Below are 17,868 nucleotides of genomic sequence, written 5' to 3' on the forward strand. Positions count from 1 at the left end.
GCATGGGGGACCAGGACAGGTTGTTGGTAATCTGGACACCTAAAAACTTGAAGCTCTCGACCCTTTCTACTTCGTCCCCATTGATGTAGACAGGGGCAAGTATCTGGCTGCTTTCTAAATCCTCTTTTAAATATAGAAGCAATGTTTTTAATAAATTAATGTTATTTTAACAGAGGACTGAAAAGCTGCAGGAAACAATTGATCAGCTGTATCTGGAATATGCCAAAAGAGCTGCACCTTTCAACAACTGGATGGAAGGAGCGATGGAAGACCTGCAAGACATGTTTATTGTCCATACAACAGAGGAGATCCAGGTACAAACTGAGCTACACGTGCGATACACGCATACCACCATTTGTGTTGTTCTGTACAGTGGGCTGAAGCTACTTGTGTGTCTTTTCTGCAGGGTCTCATTGCAGCTCATGAACAATTCAAAGCGACATTGCCAGATGCTGACAAAGAGCGAGAGGCCATCCTGGGCATCCACAATGAAATGATGAAAATTGCCCAGTCCTATAATATCAAACTGTCCGGTGTAAACCCATACACTTCCATCACTTCACAGAGTATTAATGATAAATGGGCGAAGGTAAGATCTGCTAAAGGCCATCAGAATGCAAAATACAAAGTGTCATCGCTTGTGGGCAGATCCTGCAAGTGCTTTTCTTGGGATGTTTTGGGGTAGTGCACATCTAACCATTGCATATAAGAAATGCCATTTTGGGCACATGGCAAATCTTTAGGGGTACGCGAGGCTAAGGAGGGAATCTGTTTGAAAATGAAGCTAGGATAGTTGATCAAAAACGCTAATAGTTTGAGTACTGCAGTGTGGCTTATTGCTGATTTTCTCACTAGCTGTCTCTGTTCCTGAGCCGCAGGATTCTAATTGCAGCTGCACAGTTGCTATAAGATGGGTTTCTTGTGTACCAAAGTCAAGTTTCTCTGAAAAGGGATGAGAGCTGCAAGGACCTGTTGGTGTCAGGATGGCTCGTGTTGCCTGGATTAAGCTGCAGCACATGTTAATGGGGCAATGAGTTGAATGCTGCAGGGTGGTACTGTATGAGTAATGAGCTTTACAGACAGCCCTGATCGTTGACTTAGCTGTGTTAAGTTCTGAGAGCGTGCCATTCATTGCCGTAATAGCATGGAAAAATATTTCCATCTGACCAAATGAATTTATTTTGGCGCAAGAGACTTGGAGCGAGGGAAAGAATTGGAGACCAGAAAAATGCGTAAAATGTGCTTGAATGAAAAGTGTGACTAACAAACATATTCCCTGTCCTCTCATTCACAGGTTCAGCAGTTAGTGCCAGCACGGGACCAAGCCTTGCAAGCAGAATTTAACAAGCAGCAGTCCAATGAACACTTGCGTGAGCAGTTTGCAAGCAAGGCTAACATCGTTGGGCCCTGGATTCAGACTAAGATGCAGGTTGGCAAATTCTTTTGGTAAATGCGGTTGAGTCGTTCCATTTCTGGACTAAATCAATTGAATTCTATTGCCACTATAGTTCCTCCTGAAGTTGTATAGTTTGATTCTAGGGAATCAATAACCAACTAGATCTGTTGTTTCTAATAACGATGTGGAGATGTCGGCGTTGGACTGGGGTAAACACAGTAAGAAGTTTAACACCAGGTTAAAATCCAACAGGTTTATTTGGTAGCAAAAGCTTTTGCTACCAAATAAACCTGTTGGACTTTAACCTGGTGGTGTTAAACTTCTTGCTGTTTCTAATACCAGCTGGCAAGTTGACCATTCACCACATACAAGGATGGTAGTGCAATGGTTATGGGATTGAACCAACGGTTTGGGGGTTGAGTTCAAATGCCACTGTGGCATGTTGTAAAATTCAATAAATCTTGTAAATGTTATTGGCCATTTCATGGCTAGAAAAATTACCAGTGGCAATGGGAATTTTTCCTAATGAAAAAAGGAGACCTGCCATCTGCACCTGGCCTGGTCCCATGAGTTTATTTCCATTTCTAATGCTCTTTGAAATTTCCACAGTGGTGAAACAATTGTAAGCATTGACGCTGCTGTTTTAACTGATCAACTGGATTGATGCCAATGGGATGAACTTGGGATCCGTGCTTTAATCAGACAAACCATTTGAGTTGGTCCTTTTTTTCCTTACACAGGCATTTTAAAGTAAAGTTTATTTATGAGTCACAAGGCTTACAACGAAGTTACTGTGAAATTCCCCTAGCCGCCACAGTCCGGTGCCTGTTCGGGTCAATGCATCCAACCACGTCTTTCAGAATGTGGGAGGAAACCGGAGCACCCGGAGGAAACCCACGCAGACACAGGGAGAACTTACAAACTCCACACAGACAGTGACCTGAGCCGGGAACCTAACCCGGGTCCCTGGCGCTGTGAAGCAGCAGTGCTAACCACCGTGCCGCCCCTACATTTTCTGTACTTCCTATTTGCAAAGTCCCACCGTTCCTTTTTGAATCAATTTTTTTTAAGAAGTTGGTTCCGCAACTATTTGTCGTTCCAGAGAATTTGTTTGTTCAGTGAGGCTGCCAAGTTTGAACATGAATGTTTGGAAAGCTGCATTCAGCTATTTGTGGGGAGGAACGAGATGCCTGTTTATTTGTGTTTGGCCCAAGATTTCATCAAATTGAGGAAAAATAGATGACACAAATGGTTGAATGGCTTTGTAATGTGACGTGACTTCAATCTGAGGAAAGAAGTGGATAACGCTCAAAGCCTTGGAGTCACAAGAAGGAACTATTCATAGAATCACAAGCACTGAAGGAGGCCACTTTTTTTAAAGTTTATTTATTTGCCACAAGTAAGGCTTACATTAACTCTACAGTTAAGTTACTGTGAAATTCCCCTGGTTGCCTCAGTCCGGCGCCTGTTCAGGTCAATGCACCTAACCAGCACGTCTTTCAGCATGTGGGAGGAAACCGGAGGAAACCCACGCAGCCAGAGAGAATGTGCAAACTCCACGCTGACAGTGGCCCAAGCTGGGAATCGAACCCGGGTCCCTGGCGCTGTGAAGCAGCAGTGCTAACCGCTGTGCTACTGTACTGCCCCTATGGTCCATTTTGAGCGACCCTATTGGTCCTGGTCACTTTCTCTTCCCCCACTGTCCTGGGAAGTTAGAGAAGTAATGACTGTAGATCTGAGAGAGATTGTATTGCGAAAGAAAATAGATCTGTTGTTGCAGGATAGAGATGATTGAGTAGACAGACCACTAATTGGACATTTGCTAAAGTGTCAGAATTTATAATAGGATTGGTCAAATTAAAATGATCCAACCGTCTACCTTAATGTTAAATATTTGCAGTTTATCCTGCATGGTACCAGGCAAAGCTGCCTAGCCCTCTTGGTTAAAAGGCTCTGTATGCAAGGTGATACTGGCCTGGGGAAAGCGGGCAATGATTGAGTTGGCATAAGTTGTATTCGACGCTGATCTAATTTTTTTTGTTGTTAGGAAATTGGCCGGATTTCTATCGAAATGCACGGCACACTGGAAGACCAGCTAAATCAACTGAAACAGTATGAGAATAGTATCATCAATTACAAACCCAACATTGAGAAATTGGAACAGGATCACCAGCTGATCCAGGAGGCACTCATCTTTGACAACAAGCATACCAACTACACCATGGAGGTACTGATTTAGGTTTTTGGATTTCACCTGTTTGCCAGATGAATTGGGATATTGTTTAAAATCTGCAAAATGCCTGTGGCTGTAGAGCACTGAAGTTTCATGATGCCTAGGCTCAGGTCTGCGCTTTAACTGTTCCCAATTGCTTCTCTCTGGAAGAGTTTTTGCCGATGGAGATGCACATCTCAAAGTTGTACTTTGGGAGAGTATAAGCAGGAGTAGACCGTACAGACCCTCTATCCTGCCCCACTATTATAAAATTGTGGCAAATCATAGAATCACAACTGTGCAGAAGGAGGCCATTTGGCCCATTGAGTCTACACCGACTCCTACCCAGGCCCTCTGCCTTGTCCTATCCCCATAACCCCACACACTTCCCATGGCTAATCCACTTAACCTACACATCTTGGGACACTAAGGAGTAATTTAGCATGGCCACTCCACCTAACCCACATGTCTTTTGGACTTCGGGAGGAAACCAGAGCACTGGGAGTAAACCCACGCAGACACGGAGAATGTACAGACTCCGCACAGTCACCCAAGGCTGGAATTGAACCTGGGTCCCTAGTACCGAGAGGCAGCAGCACTAGCCACTGCCACCATGCTGCCTTCTTCCTTGATATTTCTTGACCACCTATCTCTGCCCAACTTTCTTTCTTTCCTTTACCCAAGGGCAGAATTGAACCTGGGTCCCTGGTGCCGAGAGGCAGCAGCACTAACCATTGTGCCACCGTGCTGCCGCCTTCCTTGACATCTCTTGATCTTCTACCTCTACCCCACTTTCCTTCATTCCCTTGGCAATCGACCGCCGTCTGGAATGTACTCAACAACTGAGCATCCACTGGCTCTGTGCCGAGAAATCCAAAGATTCACGCTCTTGAACCTGTCTCACACACTAACGGGATTTGCCTTTTCCGAGTTGTACATTATCTTAATTATCCAGTTTGCTGACGACGGGAGTGTGGTGAAATAGACCAAAAATTGCAGAAAGATCTACTAAACTTGAGTAACTGGCACACAATCCTGCTTTAATATTTAATATTAATGCTGCGTTGCAGCAGCATTATACATTGGAGGCATTGTTTGATCAACAGCTCTGCTAACAGTTAGAAACATTCCTCTAACAATTAGTATTCAGCACAGAAGACAATTTGGCCCATTGTGCCCCTGTCAGCTCTTTGTAAGACCTAATCAATTAGTCTCACTTTGTTCTTTTCCATAACACTGCAAATGTTTCCCTTCTGCCTTGCAGACCAACAACTCCGGCCACCTAGAAAAACAAGTGCAGCAGGCACACAAGTGTACCAAGTTTCCCTTGCACGGTATCCTGACTTGGAAAGTGCGCATTCCTTGTCGAACTCCGTCCCTATCAGTACTTTAGGTGTACCTACACCAGATGGATTTCAGTTCAAAAGGGGATGGGCAACAATGGCTGACCTCGTCAGTGATGCTTACATTCCATGATGAACAAAACACAAAAATCAGTTCATGTTTTGATAGTTGAATGTGCTTCCATTGCTCTTTCAGGTCATGCATTTTAGATCATGACTTTCTGCGTAAAACAATAAATCTTCCCTCGGCCAATTATCTGATAGCTGTGTTCTGCTTGCTTGTCTGTGGAAATGGTTTCTTCCTATCTAGTCAAACTCGACTCAGTTTTTCCTTAACTTGCTCTGCCCTAAGTAGGAAATTCCAAGTGTCTCCACTTAAAGCCCCTTAATCCAGTAATTCTTCTCTCCACCCTATCCCAAGCCCTTGGCATCTTCCTAAAAGTCTGGTGCCAAGAATTGGACACGACTAGCAATTGGGTCTAACCAGTGATTTGTAAAGATTTAGCACAACTTTCTTGTCTTTGCAAGCACTTGTATCTCAGCAATACACACAATGTGACTTGTCTAAAGATTTAGTTGTGATGGGAGCTGCATATTGTGCTCACCTAGTTTTATGTTTAGCTTTTTCCCCAGGGTGGAAGAGTCCATTACTAGGGGGCATAAGTTTATGGTATGAGGCAAGTTTTTTTTTTTACAGAGGGTGGTGGGTGCCTGGAACTCGCAGCCGGGGGAGGTAGTGGAAGCAGATACGAAAGTGATCTTCAAGAGGCGTCTTGACAAATACATGAATAGGATGGGAATAGAGGGATGTGATCCCCAGAAGGGTAGGGGGTTTTAGTTCAGTCGGGCAGCATGGTCGGTGCAGGCTTGGAAGGCCGAAGGGCCTGTTCCTGTGCTGTAATTTTCTTTGTTCTTTGTAACTGTTTGAGAATCACTGCCAGCAAAATGTGCTGCTTTAAGAATTAGTATTTTCACAGATCATGAAGTGCTCGTTAATTCTATACTCCAGTCAGCGCAGCATTGGTTTTTAAACTAAACTAAGTTTGCAAACACAGAGCTCTTGTGTACACCAAGCTGCGTTTGGATGTCCTGAGTTGCATTGAAAGCTCCAGAGTTTACACTGTCTGCTGCAGTGTAATTGGGACTTTAGATTACAGTCTTGTCTCGAACACTGAATCTTGGTTTTAGTGCAGCTGAGACTGGTGTGCTTTTGATGTGGAAAGATGCTAATTAAGATGACAAATAAACATCTTATGGTCCTTGTGTGCTAATGATGTGGAGATGCTGGCGTTGGACTGGGGTAAACACAGTAAGAAGTCTCACAACACCAGGTTAAAGTCCCAACAGGTTTATTTGGTAGCAAAAGCCACTAGCTTTTGGAGCGCTAACCCTTTCTCCATTCACATTCTGTATCTTTAAGACTTGATTACCTGTAAAGACTCGCATTCCAACCATTATTTTGTAAATTGAGTTTGTGTCTTTCTATGCCCTGTTTGTGAACAGAGCTCCCACTTACCTGACGAAGGGGCAGCGCTCCGAAAGCTAGTGTGGCTTTTGCTACCAAATAAACCTGTTGGACTTTAACCTGGTGTTGTGAGACGACTTATGTGCTACCCAGTTTTTAAGGAATTTTTAAAAATGAAATGCCAGCCTATGATAACTTATGATGTGGAGATGCCGGCGTTGGACTGGGGTGGGCATAGTAAGAAGCCTCCCAGCACCAGGTTAAAAACCAACAGGTTTATTTGGTGGTACTCTGATGAAGGAGCAGTGCTCAGAAAGCTTGTGAGACTAAATAAACTTGTTGGACTTCAACCTGGTGTTGTGAGACTACTTACTCTGATAACTTAATGTTTTGATCTTAAATGTTGTTCCTTCACTTGCTACTATATGATGTGTACCAAAAAAATTTATTAATACTACAACTTTTTTTTTAAATATAAAAGCACATCCGAGTTGGCTGGGAACAGCTGTTGACCACGATTGCCAGAACTATTAATGAAGTAGAAAACCAAATCCTCACCCGTGATGCAAAAGGCATCAGCCAGGATCAGCTCAATGAGTTCCGATCATCATTTAATCATTTTGACAAGGTACGTTTTGTAACTAGTAGTGTGCATGCCAGTCATCAATTTGAAGATACCAGTTACATAAAAGGCGATAAGTTGCTTTATAACATTAGAGTTTGCCACTCGGTGCTGTTTTGTGGCTAGTGTATTAGTAACTGGTGTCCTGATAGCACTGAAACCCTCATTTTATTGCCTCTTGGTGTACCTCCAGTGTTGAGCACAGTATGCTGGAGCTGTGGGTACTGATGTACTTTACTAACAGGCTTAACTATTTGCTGATGTGTGCAGTGACTTGTGGAGCTTCACTAATCCACCTCGTGTTTCCGTGTACTAAATCCAGATTACAGCACTGGGTTCGAGTGTAACATACGCAGTTAGCCCACTGAACGCAGATGGGTGCTCCTTGTAACACATTTGTCTTCATGTCAAGTGGCGGAGACAGTGGCATAGTGGTCATTGAACTAGTAATCCGGAGACCCGGGTTAATCCTCTGGGGGTATGGGTTTAAATCCCACTGTAGCTGAATTCAATCAAAATCTGGAATTGAAAGTTTCTGTCACCTTGGATTAACTACCATGGATTTTTGTTTTTTAAAAAAAGATCTGGTTTGCAAATGTCCTTCAGGGGCGGCACAGTGGTTAGCACTGCTGCTTCACAGCTCCAGGGACCTGGGTTCGATTCCCGGCTCTGGTCACTGTCTGTGTGGAGTTTGCACATTCTCCTCGTGTCTGTGTGGGTTTCCTCCCACAGTCCAAAGATGTGCGGGTTAGGTTGATTGGCCAGGCTAAAATTGCCCCTTAGTGTCCTGGGATGTGTAGGTTAGAGGGATTAGCGGGTAAAAATATGTAGCGATATGGGGGTAGGGCCTGGGTGGGATTGTGGTCGGTTCAGACTCGATGGGCCGAATGGCCTCTTCCTGCACTGTAGGGTTTCTATGATTTCTATGAAGAAACTTTTGCTGTCCTTATCCACTTCGGCCTATATGGTGATTCCAGAGACGCAGCAAAATGGCTGACTCTTAACTGCCCTCTAAAATGGTCTAGCAAGCCATTCAAGAGCAATTAGGAAAGGGCAACAAATGTTGGCCTTGCCAGCGATATCCACATGAGGGAATAAAAAAAATGGTGTGGTAAATTCACTGAGAAATGGTTGCACTGGAGATGGAATCACTGTCATAGCTCCTATAGCTACCCTTGAATTTATTTTCTAAACATCAAGCACAGCAATTGATTGAACCAAATACATCTATTGAAGCACAAAACAGTGGGGGAACTTGGACAAATGAACTTGATGTTTGTGTGCTGCCAAATAGCAGCTGTATTGATCATGTGTTGATGGGTGTACCTACCCAGTAGCTGTTTATAGAGCAGTTTTTCTTTGTCTAGCCTCCGTTCCTGGAAAATGAGTGAGGATCACAGCTGCTCCCCTTCACACAGGGTGGCACGGTGGTTAGCACTGCTGCCTCACAGCACCAGGGACCTGGGTTGGATTCCCAGCTTGGTTCACTGTCTGTCTGTGTGGAGTTTGCATGTTCTGCCCGTGTCTGCGTGGCTTTCCTCCCACAATCCGAAAGACGTGCTGGTTAGGCGCATGGGCCAGGCTAAATTCTCCCTCCGTTTTATTCATTCATGGGACATGGGCGTCGCTGGCTGGGCAGCATTTATTGCTCATCACTAGTAGCCCCTGGAGGACAGTTGAGAGTCAGCCACATTGCTGTGGCTCTGGAATCACATGTAGGCCAGACCAGGTAAAGATGGCAGATTTCCTTCCCTAAAGGACATTAGTGAACCAGATGAGTTTTTCCGGCAATCGAAAATGGTTTCATAGTTATCAGTAGATTCTTAATTCCAGATTTTAAAAAAAATTCAAATTCCACCATCTGTCGTTGTGGGATTCGAACCTGAGTCACCAGAACATTAGCTGAGTTTCTGGATTAATAGTCTAGCGATAATGCCAATAGGCCATTGCCTCCCCTCAGTATACCTCAACAGGCGACATGGGGATTTTCACAGTAACTTCATTGCAGTGGTAATGTAAGGCTACTTGTGACACTAATAAATGAACTTTAAATTTTAAACTGAAAACAGTGTGGGTGGCACAGTGGGTTAGCACTGCTGCCTCACAGTGCCAGGGACCCGGGTTTGATTCCCGGCTTGGGTCACTGTCTGTGTGGAGTTTGCACGATTTCTCCTGGTGTCTGTGTGGATTTCCACCGGGTGCTCCGGTTTCCTCCCACAGTCCAAAGATGTGCGGGTTAGGTGGATTGGCCAAGCTAAATTGCCCCTTGGTGTGTCAGTGCAGTTAGCTCAGATAAATGCATGAGGTTATAGGTGGGATTGTGGTTGGTGCAGACTCGATGGGTCGAATGGCCTCGTTCTGCACTATAGGGATTCTGAGTAATCTAACAGGCTACTTTTTAGGGCACCTAAGAATTGATGCCGCCCTCCCAGTACATGTACTGAAATCCCATTGCAGTGCTGTAATTCTTTTGGCTCTGGCGGGTGAAAGAAAAAAAGCTAAAGACATAAAAACATTTGTAATATAGTCACTCTGCATGAATTTGGAATATGCGGCTGGCTGAGCACTTCAAAAAGCATCTGTAAGTCTTCGTCATTCTGTGGTTTCTGAACCAGAAAATATTCCCTTATGACAGGAGTTCCATTCTTACAGATTTTAATGTCATCTCTCGTGAGTTGAAGCTGTAGCAAGAGCAATACCCTCCCTTTTCACTGTAATTCTGGCTTGCAACGAAGTTGTGACTCTGCGATAGAGACTGTGGCTTTATCAGCGATTATAAGCATGTTTTGTGAGCGCAAATGGGATTGGGGGGGTAGAATTATCTTGGGTGATCATAACACGCATCACTCTGGATACTGGCCCCTAACATTTACAATAAGGAAAATCTCCGGTCGTCACTTCCAGTAATATGTGCGGCATGTTTTATTGCCCACTATTACTTGGTTGCCTTGTTTTCAATTTTCAAAATGTCCAGCGCCTAAAAAAATATTGACCAAGCTTTCCATGCAAGTTTCCTTCCTCTTAAGCAGTGGGTTACCTCTGAAATTGTATCATTCTCCTGACTCCTTCCATCGTGCCCCAGTTGTGCTTGATTTCTACCCAGAGTAAAGTTTGATAATTGCATAATTAATCTTTTGGATGTAAATGGGATGCATGAATTGTAATTCGCAGTTGGGAGGCTCCAATTATTTTACTTGACTTTCATGTACCTAATTTTCACTGAATTCAAGTCTGAAACTGTGCTGCGGATACTTCAAGGGTTAATTGGGGAGAATTATTGCTACTAATGGTAGTAACCATTGGGCGGCACAGTGGTTAGTCAGGACCTGGGTTCGATTCCCGGCTTGGGTCACTGTCTGTGCGGAGTCCGAGTGGGTTTCCTCCGAGTGCCCCGGTTTCCTTCCACACTCGAGATGTGCAGGTTAGGTGGATTGGCCATGCTAAATTGTCCCTTAGTGTCAGGGGGACTAGCTGGGGTAAATGCATGGGGGTTACAGGGGCGGGGGTGGGGGGGGGTGGTCTGGGTGGGATTGTGGTCGGTGCAGACTCGATGGGCCTAGTGGCTGCCTCCTGCACTGGAGGGATTCTAAAATGTTACATAGGTGAACATGGTCCCACTGTGTTCATACTTGCCTTTTGGTTAACAAAAATTGATACATCTCGATTTAAAATTAATAATTAATCGAGAACCAAAAGCCATTTGTGGAAGTGTTCCAAACTTCTACCACCTTACGAATGTGGTAGTGGTTCCTGATTTCTCTCCTGAAGGACCTGGTTCTAATTTTCTGACTGAGCCCCCAGCCTTAGATTTCCCAAAATATGCCTGTTTCCCATAATAGTTTAAAACCTATCAAATTATCCCTTGACCTTCTAAGTTCCAGAAAGTTTTGTGTAATCTCTTATAAATTATCCCTTGAGGTATCATTCTGGTTCATCTATGATGCACTTCCTTCCAGGCCCAAAAGCATTTGTATGGGTGTGGTGCCCAGAACTGCTGTCAGTGCTCATGACGTGATGTAACCAGAGCTTTATAGCTGAAGTATAACTTCTATCCCCTTGTATTCCAGTCTTCTGGATATAAAAACCAGCCTATCCCCCAGAACATATAAATAGACCAGGTTGCTTGCTTCCAAGTTCCTATTGGAGCATGTTGCTAGCCAGTTCATTCGACAGTGCTCCTTGAGGGAGACTTGTGGTATGAGTGAGGACTCTAATTTAAATTGCATTCATTCCTTTATAACTGCACATGCAAATGATCACTCTGGTTTTATTCACTGTTAATTAAACTGGATATATACTGGGAATTGTTCTAATTATACTCCAGTTCATTAAATACTTCCTGTAGTATGTTATTTAAGGGCTACAGTATAACTCTTGCATTATTAGTTAGATAATCTAAGCTTCGTGGTGACTTAGCACATTTATTCAACTATTGAAAAGTCATGTGTACTAAGAAAGTGATGGATTTTGTACAGTGTTAACTGGAGGGGGGTAGAGGAAATCAGCCATGGTTCCTGCTGCTTTCATCTAGTAACTCAGGATAAGGCGCTGATCGTTTGGATCTGAGAAATTACTTTGCTTGATGGATTGTGAATTGTTGGAATTCTCTACCCCAGAGGGTTGTGAATGTTCCATCATTGAATCTATTTAAGGCTGGGGTAGGCAGGTTTTTGGCCCCTCAGGACATCAAGGGAGTAGGTGGGAAAATGAACTTGAAGTCCAAGATCAACCATGATGCAGTGGTTAGCACTGTTGCCTCACAGCGCCAGGGACCCGGGTTCAATTCCGGCCTCGGGTCACTGTCTGTGTGGAGTTTGCACGTTCTCCCCGTGTCTGCGTGGGTTCCCTCCGGGTGCTCCGGTTTCCTCCCACAATCCAAAGATGTGTGGGTTAGGTTGATTGGCCGTGCTAAATTGCCCCTTGGTGTCAGGGGGCTTAACAAAGTAAATATGTGGGGTTACGGGAATTGGGCCTGGGTGGGATTGTGGTCTGTGCAGACTCGATGGGCCGAATGGCCTCCTGCACTGTCAGGATTCTATGGATCTTATTGAATGGTGGAGCATGCTCGATGGGCCACTTTCTTCTCCCTTCAACAGGGGGAACGCAGGCAGGAGTGCAAGGTGATACTGCTATTTTTACAATTGTTGGAGTTCAGTAATGACTTGAATCAATATGTGACTGCATGTGTACATCCTTAACTTGTTTGTGCCTGGGGCATCAATATGCTGATTGGGCCAGAGGGATGAAGAGAGAGTTTTAATCTCTGGTGAATAGTGAGAATGAAATATTGACTGCAGGACAGCTCATTGGAGAGGAAATCAACTCTGTTTGGATGCGGTGTCTGGGCTGGTCATTTCAGAAAAGGGAAAAGCTTTCATTTAACAACCACTGGATGTTTCAAAAAGTTCAGGAGTACTTCTGAAGTTTAATCCCTGTTATTAGGGGATTACAGATGGCGTTCTGGGTCCTTGGGTTAATCATTTTTTTCCAGAACTATAATGCAACTGACTGTAGTAGCGTGATTTTTTTCCAGTGCTTCTGTTCTCTCTTCTCTTTCCCCCCTACCCCCCCACCCAAAATCTCTGAAAAGCTCCCATTTATTTAATTTAGCCATTTGAGAATGTGGTTTCTCTTCCAGAGCATTTCTGTCGGCATAATTTAAGAGTGTAGTAAACTCCAGATGCCTGCTTGTGGAATAGTTTTGCACAGCAACTCCGCAGAATTGTCCAGCTCCTAAAAGGGTGGTTCCTCCCACCCAGCATGATCCAGACTGAGAACAATAGATTTTTCGATCTCGCGGGGAATCAAGGGGTATGGGGATCAGACAGGAAAGTGAAGTTGAGGCAGAAGATTAGCCCTGATCATGTTCCTGGGGCGGACTTGAGAGGGTGAATAGTCTACTAGTTCCTCGTAGTAACGCGTAATGTGCATGTGTTGATAGATGTGAAGAACATTGTGTGTTCTTGGAGAAAATAAAACGTGTACTCATGTGTTCTGGCACAACAAAGTGTCTTGTCGTGACTTGTATTCCTAAAGGTTAACATTCCTTTGAGGGAAACAAAAGAATAATACTGTTAACTGATTTCCCTGACTGTGGATGGCTCAGTAAAGATTTTGTGTACTTATAACGAGACGGGTCTTTAGCAAATGATAGATTGTAATGAAGTTATATTACACGTTTAGTCAGTGGTAATCAGTAATTATTTATTTCTTTTTCACTCTGGGTATATAAGTAGCACGGCCAGCATTTCTTTCCCAGGCTTCACTAAAATGGTGGTTGTGGGAATCTGAATTCGGCACTGTGTACAGGAGCTTGAATCTACATAATGTCAAACGCACAGTTCTGCCGCCTCCCAAACTTGTATGCACAGACCCGCTGAAGCCCTGTGACTGGTGCCAGTGATTGAATGATATCTAAATGGCCATGGTATTTACTCGTGAGCAAGCTTGAATGCTCAAAGCTAAACGCATAGCCCCTAGAAATCACGGCACAGCTTACTTTCCAAAAGATGCAGTTAAATCCGATAGAACAGTTAAACTTCTGGCACAATATCCCCCACTCTTCCCCCCCCCCCCCCCCCCCGGTGGTCTTTCAGTGCGTCTCGGTGGGTTTCACCATCACTTTTGCCTTCGCTTGGTTTAAGAGCTAAACTTGAGGGTATGAAATATAGACAAGTTATTTGCAGCACTTTCAAATTGCCTCAAGACATGAGCTGCATAGGCCAGAACATGTTGAAAAATGCTTGAGCAGTTGGGACAGAAGTGGGTGACCCAGACACCACTGTAATTTGCATTTGGCTCCCATCAGTGAGAGTGCAGACAAGAAGCCTGATTTTCGTGAATTTCTTAGCGTAAATCGGAAGTATTGTTTTTTCCTCCCCTCCCCCTTGTTGCAATTTGTCTATATTGTGTGTGTGTGGGGTTGGAGGGGGGGGTGTAACTAACCCAAATTCCCTCCAGGAGGCCAGTTTGGGCCTAACCTATCCATAAAATGCAATTTTAAAGCAGATTTTCTTTTTGGCCACACCCAGTGTTCCAATAATCTCACCAGAGACCCTGCCGCAATGCTGCAGACTTTGTACCGAGTTGTTACCCACGCACGACACTTTGCAGTTCCAGCATTTGTGGGTTATGAGAATGCAAAGCGGAGTGCAGAAAATATTGGTTTCCAGCTGTGCATTCAGCGTTGCAGTGCAGCTCTCGACCTGTCTCATGGAGGCTGAGAATAGTGCCTCGTACTGGCAACACACATCTCGCTGGGATGGCAGCCTGATCAGTGCCTTAAACTTTGGGGCAGCTCTGTTTCTGAAGTGTGGCTTTTAATGTTCATAATGGCCCAATTTTATAAATTTTGATTTTGAGTATCCTGGTAGCATTTAGGATTTTTTAAACCGTTCCTTTTAAGAGGTTTAGAGCACAGGAAAAACCATTGTCTGTGTTGGTTCCCTTGGTGTTAATCCCTTTCTTTTGACAATGTTCTTGTTTCCATGGCCCCTTTTTCGGCTAATAGAACTATTGTGATTTGATTTTTTTTTTTGATATCTGTAGAAAGGATAGTAGGTTCAACCTTTAAAAATACGTTTGATTTGATTTATTGTCACATGTATTGGTATACAGTGAAAAGTATTTTGTGTGTGCTGTACAGAAAACGTTCATAGAGAAGGAAAGGAGAGAGTGCAGAATGCAGTGTTACAATCATAGCTAGGGTGTAGAGAAAGATCAACTTAGTGCGAGGTAGCTCCATTCGAAAGTCTGACAGCAGCAGGGAAGAAGCTGTTTTTGAGTTGGTTGGTACCTGACCTCAGACTTTTGTGTCTTTTCCCTGACGGAAGAAGGTGGAAGAGAGAATGTCTGGGGTGCGTGGGGTCCTTGATTTTGTTGGCTGCTTTTCCGAGGCGGCGGGAAGCGTAGACAGAGTCAATCAATGGGAGGCTGGTTTGCGTGATGGACTGGGCTTCGTTCACAACCCTTTGTAGTTTGTTGCAGTCTTGGGCAGAGCAGGAGCCATACCAAGCTGTGATACAACCAGAAAGAATGCTTTCTATGGTGCACCTGTAAATGTTGCGGATATGTTGAATTTCCTTAGTCTTCTGAGAAAGTAAAGGCTTGGTGAGCTTTCTTAACTATAGCGACCGCATGGAGGGACCAGGACAGGAGGTTGGTGATCTGGACACCTAAAAACTTGAAGCTCTCTACTTCATCCCCATTGATGTAGACAGAGGCACACCTCCACTACGCTTCCTGAAGTCAATGACTATCTTTTGTTTCGTTGACATTGAAATCGCACCAGATTCTCTATCTCTTTCCTGTACTCTGTCTTATCACTGTTTGAGATCCGACCCACTACAGTGGTGTTGTCAGCAAACTTGAAAATTGAATTGGAGGGGAATTTGACCACGCAGTCATAGGTGTGTAAGGAGTATAGTAAGGGGCTGAGAACACAGCATTGTGGGGCACCGGTGTTGAGGATGATCATGGAGGAGGTGTTGTTGCCTATCTTTACTGATTGTGGTCTGAGAGTTAGGAAGTTCAGGATCCAGTCGCAGAGGGAGGAGCTGAGGCCCGGGCCACGGAGTTTGGAGATGAGTTTCGTAGGCAGAATGGTGTTGAAGGCTGAACTGTAGTTGATACATGGGCGTCTTTGTTATCTAGATGTTCCAGGGTTGAGTGCAGGGTCAGGGAGATGGCGTCTGCTGTGGACCTGTTGCGGCGATAGGCAAACTGGGAGGCTGGAATTGATTAGTGCCATGACTAACCTTTCAAAGCGCTTCATAATGATGGCTAGCAATAAATGGTTAATAACAGATTAGGAAGTATTGGAAGTGCTTAACGCATGAGCCAGTATTTGTGGAGAGAGCAGGAGTTAAGATTTCGGGTTGATTAGTTTCAACTTCTCAAATATTTACATTGTTATTTATTAGAATCAATCTTTTATAAGGTTTAATATATTAGTAAAATTGTCCTTGTAAAACTGAGTGAAAACCTGACGGATCAACTTTGAATTATTTGCTTTAACACTGGCTATGTCGTTTGCTCATGTGATATTTGTACAAGTCTAGTTGAACAAATGATGACAAAGAACAAGTTGCAGTATTGGGATTGTACGGCTAAGATTAGTGTAATGTTCATTGAGAAATTACACGGTAATTTATTGAAATCCAAGTTGGAGATACTGAGCAGGATTCTTCGATCTTGTCCGTGGCTGCCTCTCTGCCAGCGAGATTGGAGAATTTGGCGCTCAGTCCCAACTCCATTCACAGCAGCAACACCGGACAATCCCAGCTGCGGGCGAGGTCGGAGGCTTTCAGTGACTGTGTGTCTTTTTACCTTGAGACTGGGCAGTTGCAATACAGAGAAAGCATTGCCCCCCAGGCCCCTCGATCCTCTGCCCGAAATGTTAAAATGGTGAAGCTTTTAAGTGCAGAAGCTGCGTTTACCATTGTAACTCTTTGTACTGTTTTGCAGCTGAAAGATGTGTTTCAGGTTCATGGTTTCATTTGCATTTTCTTTTTTGTTTCAAGAATGTTTTTCATTTGTCCTTTGTCTAACATGACATTTTTATTTTCCTTCTCCCCCCACCCCCTCCCCCCCCCACCACCCTCCATCTGCATGTTTCGTGCACGGTGTGCTTCACCATCAACACCATCCTCTTCCCCATGTTTCCTACCTCCACTGTGTGTGTGTGTGTGCACGCATCATGTTACCTGCATGTTCCGACCTCTGCACCATGACCTCGTGTAGGACCATACCGGGAAACTGGGACCAGAAGAGTTTAAAGCCTGCCTTATCAGCTTGGGCTACGATGTTGGAAATGACCAGCAGGTATTGATGATTTGAATGCAATAAAAAGTCAGCAAACAGCTAACTATGTTTTCTTTCTCCATTTCTCTCTCTCCTGGATTCTGTGTTCTGACCTATCCCCTTATTCCTTTTTTGAATTACCCTAATCTGCTTTTCTTATTTATTTTGTTTTCCTTGTCTCTCCTCCCATTTTTGGATTTGGTTCTGTACGTGTCTTGTCCGACCTTGTCTCTGGCACTGTGCCATCTTCTGTGCGTGTTTTTTTTTCCTCTTGCTTGCTCCTTTCGGAGTAGAAGCGAACGGGGCTGATGGACGCTGATGATTTTCGAGCTCTCCTTATCTCTACGGGCTACAGTCTGGTACGGTTCCTCTTCCCTTCTCCACATCTTCACCCAGAAATACCAGGGGTTTGACCTGTAAGCGTTCGTATTTCAGTCAATTTTATTTTATAGAAATAGACTTGCTTTTTTAAAAAAAAATTTTTTATACAACTGCTATGTCTACTACTACACAAGTGAGGTTACTGCAGTGTTGGCATGTACTGGGTATTAATGTGTAACTTCAAGTGACCAGAGAAAGTGATGCAGTACAGTAGTAAATCGATAGCATTTGTTAGGGAAAAGTTGTTATTAAAAACGATGCCACTAATTTTTCCAAAGTTTCCTAATTTTGTTTGTGAGTTAGAACAAAGAAAAGTGCAGCACAGGAACAGGCCCTTTGGCCCTCCAAGCCCGTGCCGATCATAATACCCTAACTAAACTACAAAAAATAGCCTTCTGCCCTTGCTCGGAGCATATCCCTCTATTCCCTCTCTATTCATGTACCTATCCCGATGTCTCCATAAGATATGGGAGCAGAATTAGGCCACTCGGCCCATCGAGTCTGCTTCGCCATTCAATCATGGCTGATTTTTTTTTTCGCATCTCCGTTCTCCTGCCTTTTCCCCATAACCCCTGATCCCATTATTAATCAAGAACCTACCTATCTCTGTCTTAAAGACACTCAATGACCTGGCCTCCACAGCCTTCT

General features: G+C 44.1%; 1 protein-coding gene across 3 annotated transcripts in view; it reads left to right on the top strand.

Annotated features, from left to right (window-relative positions):
* The window catches only part of LOC144511461 (alpha-actinin-1-like), a 104,912-nt gene that overhangs the window by 80,891 nt on the left and 6,153 nt on the right, over positions 1 to 17,868 (top strand). For all 3 annotated transcript variants that reach the window (XM_078241837.1, XM_078241840.1, XM_078241838.1), the window contains 6 exons: positions 174 to 314; positions 407 to 589; positions 1,295 to 1,429; positions 3,444 to 3,623; positions 6,898 to 7,044; positions 16,780 to 16,860. In XM_078241837.1, coding sequence (XP_078097963.1) covers positions 174 to 314; positions 407 to 589; positions 1,295 to 1,429; positions 3,444 to 3,623; positions 6,898 to 7,044; positions 16,780 to 16,860 — 867 coding nt within the window. The remainder of the gene's footprint in view (positions 1 to 173; positions 315 to 406; positions 590 to 1,294; positions 1,430 to 3,443; positions 3,624 to 6,897; positions 7,045 to 16,779; positions 16,861 to 17,868) is intronic.

Source organism: Mustelus asterias, chromosome 24 (genome assembly GCF_964213995.1).
Source record: "Mustelus asterias chromosome 24, sMusAst1.hap1.1, whole genome shotgun sequence".
In the NCBI taxonomy this organism is placed as follows: Eukaryota; Metazoa; Chordata; class Chondrichthyes; order Carcharhiniformes; family Triakidae; genus Mustelus; species Mustelus asterias.